The 11,142-nt window shown below is 55.5% G+C and overlaps 3 protein-coding genes across 3 annotated transcripts; all 3 read left to right on the top strand.

Moving 5' to 3' along the window:
• The first annotated feature begins 3,588 nt into the window (after nt 1-3,588).
• Nucleotides 3,589-4,482, top strand: LOC138359742 (uncharacterized). The gene has a single exon (XM_069319387.1). The coding sequence runs from the start codon at nt 3,589-3,591 to the stop codon at nt 4,480-4,482; it is 894 nt and encodes a 297-aa protein (XP_069175488.1).
• Nucleotides 4,483-4,674: 192 nt separating this feature from the next.
• Nucleotides 4,675-7,776, top strand: LOC138359743 (mucin-4-like). Its single transcript, XM_069319391.1, has one exon. It carries the CDS (start codon nt 4,675-4,677, stop codon nt 7,774-7,776), a length of 3,102 nt encoding a protein of 1,033 aa, XP_069175492.1.
• LOC138359744 (proline-rich protein 36-like) lies at nt 7,777-10,214 on the top strand. The gene is made up of 2 exons (XM_069319398.1): nt 7,777-8,919; nt 10,020-10,214. Exons 1-2 carry the CDS (start codon nt 7,777-7,779, stop codon nt 10,212-10,214), a joined length of 1,338 nt encoding a protein of 445 aa, XP_069175499.1.
• The last annotated feature ends 928 nt before the right edge of the window (nt 10,215-11,142 follow it).

An 11,142-nucleotide genomic window follows, 5' to 3' on the forward strand; every position in this document is an offset into this window, starting at 1 on the left:
ACCGCCCCCCTCCTCTACTGTGATAACCCCCCTTGCCCATCAGCGCCCTCCTCCTCTACTGTGATAACCCCCCTTGCCCATCAGCGCCCCCCCCTCCTCTACTGTGATAACCCCCCCTGCTCATCAGCGTCCCCCCTCCTCTACTGTGATAACCCCCCCTGCTCATCAGCGTCCCCCCTCCTCTACTGTGATAACCCCCCTTGCCCATCAGCGTCCCCCCTCCTCTACTGTGATAACCCCCCTTGCCCATCAGCGTCCCCCCTCCTCTACTGTGATAACCCCCCTTACCCATCAGCGCCCTCTCCTCTACTGTGATAACCCCCCCTTGCCCATCAGCGCCCCCCTCCTCTACTGTGATAACCCCCCTTACACATCAGCGCCCTCTCCTCTACTGTGATAACCCCCCTTGCCCATCAGCGCCCTCTCCTCTACGGTGATAACCCCCCTTGCCCATCAGCGCCCCCTCATCCTCTACGGTGATAACCCCCCTTGCCCATCAGCGCCCCCTCATCCTCTACGGTGATAACCCCCCTTGCCCATCAGCGTCCCCTCATCCTCTACGGTGATAACTCTCCTTGCCCATCAGCGCCCTCTCCTCTACTGTGATAACCCCCCTTGCCCATCAGCGCCCTCTCCTCTACGGTGATAACCCCCCTTGCCCATCAGCGCCCCCTCATCCTCTACGGTGATAACCCCCCTTGCCCATCAGCGCCCCCTCATCCTCTACGGTGATAACCCCCCTTGCCCATCAGCGCCCCCTCATCCTCTACGGTGATAACCCCCCTTGCCCATCAGCGCCCCCTCATCCTCTACGGTGATAACCCCCCTTGCCCATTAGCACTCCCTTCCTCTACAGTGATAACCCCCCTTGCCCATCAGCGCCCCCTCCTCCTCTACAGTGATAACCCCCCCTGCCCATCAGTGCCCCCCTCCTCCTCTACAGTGATAACCCCCCTTGCCCATCAGTGCCCCCTCCTCCTCTACAGTGATAACCCCCCTTGCCCATCAGTGCCCCCTCCTCCTCTACAGTGATAACCCCCCTTGCCCATCAGCGCCCCCTCCTCCTCTACGGTGATAACCCCCCTTGCCCATCAGCGCCCCCTCCTCCTCCACTACACCGATAACCTCCCTTGAACGGAGTGAGTAGAGTTGTAGTCAATTAGGATCTATGATTTACACTCATAAGGTGTCGGTTCGACCAGCTTTAATTAGAAAGCGACGGTTTGCGTCTAGTTGCGTCCTTAATAATGGTGGTGCACTCTAATTTGTTTTCAAGGTGTTAACATATTACATTTTCACTGTAAAGTTGAGGAGTTTCTTCTAAAAATGTGTTTCCCTTTTTCCTTACGGGTGGGGGGGGGGGAGGAACATATTATATAGATAGTGATAAAATTTCTTAAAATGAGGAGGTATAATTTTATCTAAATAGATAGATAAAAAAATAAAATTTAGAGGGGGGGGGGCGCGAGCGCATGATTTCTTTATATATTACCTTACGTACATGACAAACAATAAATGTTGTATAAATAGAAAGCAATCTAATACTAAATTTCTCTCTATATCAGTTTTAAGGCTTCCAATCGGGGACAATATAAAAGAGAAGTAATTTTCGTCAGAAAAGAGTACACTTATCAGACATTTTTTCCTTAAGCTACGTTCTTGACATTTAGGCTTCAGTCTATTCTCTCTTTATGCTTTAAGATATCCAAATTAAAGCTTTTCTTTATAATATTGATATCCTGATAAATAAAAATAAGAAACAGAAGAACTTAGACGTTAGAATCTTAAGGAAATGAAAGAGGTAGCCCCGATCAGCGCCCCCCCCCCCCTCTCCTCTACGGTGATAACCCCCCTTGCCCATCAGCGCCCCCCTCTCCTCTACGGTGATAACCCCCCCTTGCCCATCAGCGCCCCCCTCTCCTCTACGGTGATAACCCCCCTTGCCCATCAGCGCCCCCCCCTCTCCTCTACGGTGATAACCCCCCCTTGCCCATCAGCGCCCCCCTCTCCTCTACGGTGATGACCCCCCTTGCCCATCAGCGCCCCCCTCTCCTCTACGGTGATAACCTCCCTTGCCAATCAGCGCCCCCCCCTCTCCTCTACGGTGATAACCCCCCTTGCCCATCAGAGCCCCCCCTCTCCTCTACGGTGATAACCCCCTTGCCCATCAGCGCCCCCCCCTCTCCTCTACGGTGATAACCCCCCTTGCCCATCAGCGCCCCCCTCTCTTCTACGGTGATAACCCCCCTTGCCCATCAGTGCCCCCCTCTCCTCTACGGTGATAACCCCCCTTGCCCATCAGCGCCCCCCTCTCCTCTACGGTGATAACCTCCCTTGCCCATCAGCGCCCCCCCTCTCCTCTACGGTGATAACCCCCCTTGCCCATCAGAGCCCCCCTCTCCTCTACGGTGATAACCCCCTTGCCCATCAGCGCCCCCCCTCTCCTCTACGGTGATAACCCCCCTTGCCCATCAGCGCCCCCCTCTCCTCTACGGTGATAACCCCCCTTGCCCATCAGCGCCCCCCTCTCCTCTACGGTGATAACCCCTCTTGCCCATCAGCGCCCCCCTCTCCTCTACGGTGATAACCCCCTTGCCCATCAGCGCCCCCCCTCTCCTCTACGGTGATAACCCCCCTTGCCCATCAGAGCCCCCCCTCTCCTCTACGGTGATAACCCCCTTGCCCATCAGCGCCACCCTCTCCTCTACGGTGATAACCCCCCTTGCCCATCAGCGCCCCCCTCTCCTCTACGGTGATAACCCCCTTGCCCATCAGCGCCCCCCTCTCCTCTACGGTGATAACCCCCCTTGCCCATCAGCGCCCCCCTCTCCTCTACGGTGATAACCCCCCCCCCCATGCCCTCCACCCCCTGCTTTTCTTTTCCTTGCTGCTACTGCTACATCATCAAATCCCGTCTCGAATACTGCTCAGTACTCACTTCCCCTTCAGAGCACTAGACAATGTTTAAATAGAGGGAGTACAGAGAACATATACGGCATACATAGACGCGATAAACCACCTAATTTATCAAGATCGTCTCAAAGCTCTCCAAATGCACTCACTTGAAAGGAGACAACAGAGATATCAAATAATATACACGTGGAAGATACTGGAGGCCAGGTCCCAAATCTACACAGTAAAATAACAATATACTGGAGTGAATGATATGGATAAAAATGCAGAAGAGAACCAGTGAAGAGCAGGGGTGCCATAGGCACAATCAGAGAACACTGTATAAACTTCAGAGGTCCACGGTTGTTCATCACCCTCCAAGCAAGTATAAGAAATATTGCCAGAACAACTGTGGACATCTTTAAGAGAAAACTAGATTGTTTACTCCAAGGAGTGCCGGACCAACCGGGCTGTGGTTGATAGGTGAGCCTGCGGGGCGCTTCAAGCAACAACCTAGTGGACCAAACTCTCACAAGTCAAGCCTGGCCTCGGGCCGGACTTGGGGAGTATAATAACTCAAAGAACACCATCAAGGAACAATCTCCTTACTGCCGGTATCCTCCGCTTCCGACATGATCCACCTCCCAGACGCTCCACCTCCCAGATGCTCCACCTCCCAGATGCTCCACCTCCCAGATGCTCTACCCCCAAGATGCTCCACCTCCCAGCTGCTCCACCTCCCAGATGCTCCACCCCCCAGATGCTCAACCTCCCAGATGCACCACCTCCCAGATGCTCCACCCCCAGATGCTCCACCTCCCAGATGCTCCACCTCCCAGATGCTCCACCTTCCAGATGCTCAGCCTCCCAGATGCTCCACCTCCCAAATGCTCCACCTTCCAGATGCTCCACCTCCCAGATGCTCTACCTCCCAGATGCTCCACCTTCCAGATGCTCAGCCTCCCAGATGCTCCACCTCCCAGATGCTCCACCTCCCAGATGCACCACCTCCCAAATGCTCAGCCTCCCAGATGCTCCACCTACCAGATGCTCCACCTCCCAGATGCTCCACCCCCTAGATGCTCCACCTTCCAGATGCTCCACCTCCCAGATAGTCAGCCTCCCAGATGCTCAGCCTTCCAGATGCTCAGCCTCCCAGATGCTCCACCTCCAAGATGCTCAGCCTCCCAGATGCTCAGCCTCCCAGATGCTCCACCTCCCAGATTATCCAAATCTCAGATGCTCCACCTCCCAGATGCTCCACCTCCCAGATGCTCCACCTCTCAGATGCTCAGCCTCCCAGATGCTCCATCTCCAAGATGCTCCACCACCCAGATGCTCCACCTTCCAGTACTCAGCCTCCCAGATGCTCCACCTCCCAGATACTCCACCTCCCAGATGCTCCACCTCCCAGATGCTCCACCTTCTAGATGTTCAGCCTCCCAGATGCTCCACCTCCCAGATGCTCCACCTCCTAGATGCTCAGCCTCCCAAATGCTCCACCTCCCAGATGCTCCACCTCCCAGATGCTCCACCTCCAAGATGCTCAGCCTCCTAGGTGCTCCACCTCCTAGATGCTCAGCCTCCTAGATGCTCAGCGGCCAAGATGCTCCAACACCCAGATGGTCCACCTCCCAGATGCTCCACCTCCCAGATGCTCCACCTCCAAGATGCTCAGCCTCCTAGGTGCTCCACCTCCTAGATGCTCAGCCTCCTAGATGCTCAGCGGCCCAGATGATCCAACTCCCAGATGCTCCACCTCCCAGATGCTCCACCTCCTAGATGCTCAGCCTCCCAGATGCTCAGCGGCCCAGATGCTCCAACTCCCAGATTCTCCACTTCCCAGATGCTCCACCTCCTAGATGCTCAGCCTCCCAGATGCTCCACCTCCCAGATGCTCCACCTCCCAGATGTTCAGCCTCCCAAATGCTCCACCTTCCAGATGCTCCAACTCCCAGATGCTCCACCTCCCAGATGCTCCACCCCCAGATGCTCCCCCTTCCAGATGCTCCACCTTCCAGATGCTCAGCCTCCCAGATGCTCCAACTCCCAGGTGTTCAGCCTCCCAAATGCTCCACCTTCCAGATGCTCCACCCCCTAGATGCTCCACCTTCTAAATGCTCAGCCTCCCAGATGCTCCACCTCCCAGATGCTCCACCCCCAGATGCTCCACCTTCCAGATGCTCAGCCTCCCAGATGCTCCACCTCCAAGATGTTCAGCCTACCAAATGCTCCACCTACCAGATGCTCTACCTCCCACATGCTCCACCTCCCAGATGCTCCACCCCCCCAGAGGCTCCACCTACCAGATGCTCCACCCTCAGATGTTCCACCTCCCAGATGCTCCACCCTTCCAGATGCTCCTCCCTCCAGATGCTCCACCTCCCAGGTACTCAGCCTCCCAGATGCTCCACCTCCCAGATGCTCCACCTCCCAGATGCTCAGCCTCCCAGATGCTCCACCTCCCAGATGCTCCACCTCCCAGATGCTCAGCCTCCCAGATGCTCCACCTCCCAGATGCTCCACTCCCAGATGCTCCACCTCCCAGATTCTTTGCCTCCCAAATGCTCCACCTCCCAGATGCTCCACCTCCCAGATGCTCAGCCTCGCAGATGCTCCACCTCCCAGATGCTCCACCTCCCAGATGCAGCACCTCCCAGATGCTCCACCTCCCAGATGCTCCACCTCCCAGATGCTCCACCTCCCAGATGCTCCACCTCCAAGATGCTCCACCTCCCAGATGCTCCACCTCCCAGATGCTCCACCTCCCAGATGCTCCACCTCCCAGATGCTCCACCTCCCAGATGCTCCACCTCCCAGATGCTCCACCTCCTAGATGCTCAGCTTCCCAGATGCTCAGCGGCCCAGATGCTCCAATTCCCATATGCTCCACCTCCTAGATGCTCAGCCTCCCAGATGCTCAGCGGCCCAGATGCTCCACCTCCTAGATGCTCCACCTCCCAGATGCTCAGCCTCCCAGAAGCACCACCTCCCAGATGCTCCACCTCCCAGATGCTCCACCTCCCAGATGCTCCACCTCCCAGATGCTCCACCTCCCAGATGCTCCACCTCCTAAATGCTCAGCCTCCCAGATGCTCAGCGGCCCAGATGCTCCAACTCCCATATGCTCCACCTCCCAGATGCTCCACCTCCCAGATGCTCAGCCTCCCAGATGTTCAGCGGCCCATATGCTCCAACTCCCAGATGCTCCAACTCCCAGATGCTCTACTTCCCAGATGCTCCACCTCCCAGATGCTCCATCTCCCAGATGCTCCACCTCCCAGATGCTCAGCCTCCCAGATGCTCAGCCTCCCAGATGCTCCACCTCCCAGATGCTCAGCTTCCCAGATGCTCCACCTCCCAGATGCTCCACCTCCCAGATGCTCAGCCTCCCAGATGCTCTACCTCCCAGATGCTCCACCTCCCAGATGCTCCACCTCCCAGATGCTCCACCTCCCAGATGCTTTACCTCCCAGATGCTCCACCTCCCAGATGCTCAGCCTCCCAGATGCTCAGCCTCCCAGATGCTCAGCCTCCCAGATGCTCAGCCTCCCAGATGCTCAGCCTCCCAGATGCTCAGCTTCCCAGATGCTCCACCTCCCAGATGCTCCACCTCCCAGATGCTCCACCTCCCTGATGCTTTACCTCCCAGATGCTCCACCTCCCAGATGCTCCACCTCCCAGATGCTGCACCTCCCAGATGCTGCACCTCCCAGATGCTCCACCTCCCAGATGCTCAGCCTCCCAGATGCTCAGCCTCCCAGATGCTCAGCCTCCCAGATGCTCAGCCTCCCAGATGCTCAGCCTCCCAGATGCTCCACCTCCCAGATGCTCAGCCTACCAGATGCTCTACCTCCCAGATGCTCCACCTCCCAGATGCTCCGCCTCCCAGATGCTCTACCTCCCAGATGCTCCACCTCCCAGATGCTGCACCTTCCAGATGCTCCACCTCCCAGATGCTCCACCTCCCAGATGCTCCACCTCCCAGATGCTCAGCCTCTCAGATGCTCCACCTCCCAGATGCTCCAACTCCCAGATGCTCCAAAGCTCGGATGCTCCACCTCCCAGATGCTCCACCTCCCTGATACTCCACCTCCCAGATGCTCCACCTCTCAGATGTTCCACCTCCCAAATGCTCCACCTCCCAGATGCCCAGTCTCCCAGTTGCTCCACCTCCCAGATGCTCCACCTCCCAGATGTTCCACCTCCCAGATGCTCCACCTCCCAGATGCTCCACCTCCCAGATGCTCTACCTCCCAGATGCTCCACCTCCCAGATGCTCCACCTCCCAGATGCTGCACCTCCCAGATGCTCCACCTCCCAGATGCTCCACCTCCCAGATGCTCAGCCTCCCAGATGCTCAGCCTCCCAGATGCTCAGCCTCCCAGATGCTCAGCCTCCCAGATGCTCAGCCTCCCAGATGCTCCACCTCCCATATGCTCAGCCTCCCAGATGCTCTACCTCCCAGATGCTCCACCTCCCAGATGCTCCACCTCCCAGATGCTCTACCTCCCAGATGCTCCACCTCCCAGATGCTCCACCTTCCAGATGCTCCACCTCCCAGATGCTCCACCTCCCAGATGCTCCACCTCCCAGATGCTCAGTCTCCCAGATGCTCAGCCTCCCAGATGCTCCACCTCCCAGATGCTCCAACTCCCAGATGCTCCAAATCTCGGATGCTCCACCTCCCAGATGCTCCACCTCCCTGATACTCCACCTCCCAGATGCTCCACCTCCCAGATGCTCCACCTCTCAGATGTTCCACCTCCTAAATGCTCCTCCTCCCAGATGCTCAGTCTCCCAGTTGCTCAACCTCCCAGATGCTCCACCTCCCAGATGTTCCACCTCCCAGATGCTCCACCTCCCAGATGCTCCACCTCCTAGATGCTCCACCTCCCAGATGCTCCACCTCCCAGATTCTCAGCCTCCCAGATGCTCCACCTCCCACATGCTCCACCTCCCAGATGCTCCACCCCTCAGATGCTCCACCTACCTGATGCTCCACCTCCCAGATGCTCCACCCCCCAGATGTTCCACCTCCCAGATGCTCCACCCCCCCCAGATGCTGATCCTTCCAGATGTTCCGCCTCCCAGATACTCAGCCTCCCAGATGCTCCACCTCCTAGATGCTCAGCCTCCCAGATGCTCAGCCTCTCAGATGCTCAGCCTCCCAGATGCTCCACCTCCCAGATGCTCCAACTCCCAGGGATGCTCCAAATCTCAGATGGTCCACCTCCCAGATGCTCCACCTCCCAGATGCTCCACCTCCTAGATGCTCCACCTCCCAGATGCTCCACCTTTCAGATGTTCCACCTCCCAAATGCTCCACCTCCCAGATGCTCAGCCTCCCAGATGCTCTACCTCCCAGATGCTCCATCTCCCAGATGCTCAGCCTCCCAGATGCTCCACCTCCCAGATGCTCCACCTCCCAGATGCTCCACCTCCCAGATGCTCCACCTCCCAAATGCTCCACCTCCCAGATGCTCAATCTCCCAGATGCTCAGCGTCCCAGATGCTCAGCCCACCCAGATGCTCTACCTCCCAAATGCTCCACCTCCCAGATGCTCCACCTCCCAGATGCTCCACCTCCCAGATGCTTTGCCTCCCAAATGCTCCACCTCCGAGATGCTCCACCTCTCTGATGCTCCACCTCCCAGATGCTCCACCTCCCAGATGCTCCACCTCCCAGATGCTCCACCTCCCAGATGCTCCACCTCCCAGATGCTCCACCTCCGAGATGCTCCACCTCCCAGATGCTCAGTCTCCCAGATGCTCCACCTCCCAGATGCTCCACTCCCAGATGCTCCACCTCCCAGATTCTTTGCCTCCCAAATGCTCCACCTCCCAGATGCTCCACCTCCCAGATGCTCAGCCTCCCAGATGCTCCACCTCCCAGATGCTCCACCTCCCAGATGCTCCACCTCCCAGATGCTCCACCTCCCAGATGCTCCACCTCCCAGATGCTCCACCTCCCAGATGCTCCACCCCCCAGATGCTGAAGCCCTTCCATCTCTACCTGACTCAAAGGCTCACTCCTCCTGCTCGTCCACTTATATATATATAACCATTTACAAATCATTGGCTATCAAGAAATCCTTGACCACTTACATGCTGACGACACTCCCCCCCCCACCCCCACCCTCTCCTGCTTCACAGTCCTCACCAGTACAATCATCCCTGCCCCACCACCCCCTCCCCCCCCTCGTGGTAGGGGTGTGACGTCATGCATCCTCGCCTCACAGTAGGTACACCTAGCAAGATCTCGACATGATATCTGTCTATCCCGGCTGGTCTAGGGACGTCTTGTGGACCACTTGGAACTTGGTCACTTGCCACAAGTACTCTCAGGTGTGGTTTGTCGATAATTTAGTGTGTACTCACATAGATGTACTCACCTAGTTGTGCTTGCAGGGGTTGAGCTTCGGCTCTTTGGCCCGCCTCTCAATTGTCAATCAACTGGTGTGCAGATTCTGTAACCTATTGGGGTCTATTAAATCTACATATGAAACTGTGTATGGAGTCAGCCTCCACCACATCACTGCCTAATGCATTACATTCGTTAACTACTCTGACACTGAAAAAATTCTTTCTAACGTCCCTGTGGCTCATTTGGGCACTAGGTTTCCACCCGTGTCCCCTTGTTCGTGTTCCACTCGTGCTAAATGATTTGTCTGTGTCCACTCTGTCAATTCCTCTGAGAATTTTGATTTTGTAAGTGGTGATCATGTCTCCCCTAACTCTTATGTCTTACAGGGACGTGAGGTTTAGCTCTCGTAATCTTTCCTCGTAGCACATACCTCTCAGTCCCGGGACGAGTCTGGTGGCATACCTCTGAATCTTCTCTAACTTTGTCTTGTGTTTAACTAGGTATGGATTCCAGAAACAGAAACAGAAAGGGACTCTGTACTAAACTTTCTGATTTACCACCTATTACACCCCCTTCAACCTGATTCCACCTATTACACAATTGCATAAAGCAATAAGCATGAAGGCAACTATTGAAAAAGCTATTGGTCCATTTCGAGCAGCTCCTATTTATATACACGTTAAAAACAATTATATACGTCAAACCAACACTTGAAACACTCAAGCAGGTAACTCCGTAGTAATCTAACTCTGTATTACAGGTACAATGTGCGTTGTTGTACGAGCTTGAGTCTCCAGCCTTACGAACAGACCGTAAATACTACATCAATAGCTTTCCGCCAGTCCGGGAAAACACTCTAAACCCATCCATGTCCCGGCCTTGGCTCGTAATCGAAGTACCCGTATTCAAATCTCGGGCGAGACACAAACGGTTAAGAATGTTTCCTTTCATCTGATGCTTCACTTCAGCTAGCAGTAAAGTAGCTACCAGGAGGTTTGGCAAATACTATGGGTGACATTCTTTGAATGGTCAGTAGTTACACCTAGCAAGATCTCGACAAGATATAAGGTACAGGCTTCCTGTCCCATACAACGGTAACTATAGAAACTACATTCAAGGAATCTTAACTGCTCAATTACGTATTGGATAATGTCTAAATAGTCCGTTATGGTTTTTTTCCAAAGTTTCATCGCCAATATTTTACAAGTGATAAGTCTTCTAGAGAATGGCTCTTAACCTTCTTTTAATGGCTTTAGGCCTTAATGGATTACCCAATATGTCCCCAAACCCTCGTCCCCATTGTCGAAGTTACCATCATCATCAGTTCAATTCGGTATCTGAGGAACCACAACCCGTCGGTACAGTGACAGTACTCCCCACAACCCGTCGGTACAGTGACAGTACTCCCCACAACCCGTCGGTACAGTGACAGTACTCCCCACAACCCGTCGGTACAGTGACAGTACTCCCCACAACCCGTCGGTACAGTGACAATACTCCCCACAACCCATCGGTACAGTGACAGTACTCCCCACAACCCGTCGGTACAGTGACAGTACTCCCCACAACCCGTCGGTACAGTGACAGTACTCCTCACAACCCGTCGGTACAGTGACAGTACTCCCCACAACCCGTCGGTACAGTGACAGTACTCCCCACAACCCGTCGGTACAGTGACAGTACTCCCCACAACCCGTCGGTACAGTGACAATACTCCCCACAACCCGTCGGTACAGTGACAGTACTCCCCACAACCCGTCGGTACAGTGACAATACTCCCCACAACCCGTCGGTACAGTGACAGTACTCCCCACAACCCGTCGGTACAGTGACAGTACTCCCCACAACCCGTCGGTACAGTGACAGTACTCCCCACAACCCGT

The sequence above is a fragment of the Procambarus clarkii genome, chromosome 8 (assembly GCF_040958095.1).
Source record: "Procambarus clarkii isolate CNS0578487 chromosome 8, FALCON_Pclarkii_2.0, whole genome shotgun sequence".
In the NCBI taxonomy this organism is placed as follows: Eukaryota; Metazoa; Arthropoda; class Malacostraca; order Decapoda; family Cambaridae; genus Procambarus; species Procambarus clarkii.

What these genes read in the sequence shown, in the direction of transcription:
- LOC138359742 (XM_069319387.1), top strand. Translation starts at nt 3,589, where the DNA reads ATGCTCTACCCCCAAGATGCTCCACCTCCCAGCTGCTCCACCTCCCAG.
- LOC138359743 (XM_069319391.1), top strand. Translation starts at nt 4,675, where the DNA reads ATGCTCAGCCTCCCAGATGCTCAGCGGCCCAGATGCTCCAACTCCCAG.
- LOC138359744 (XM_069319398.1), top strand. Translation starts at nt 7,777, where the DNA reads ATGCTCCACCTCCCAGATGCTCCACCTCCCAGATTCTCAGCCTCCCAG. An exon ending in CATCTCTACCTGACTCAAAG is followed by an intron (nt 8,920 to 10,019) that starts GCTCACTCCTCC and finishes TCTGTATTACAG; the next exon opens with GTACAATGTGCGTTGTTGTA.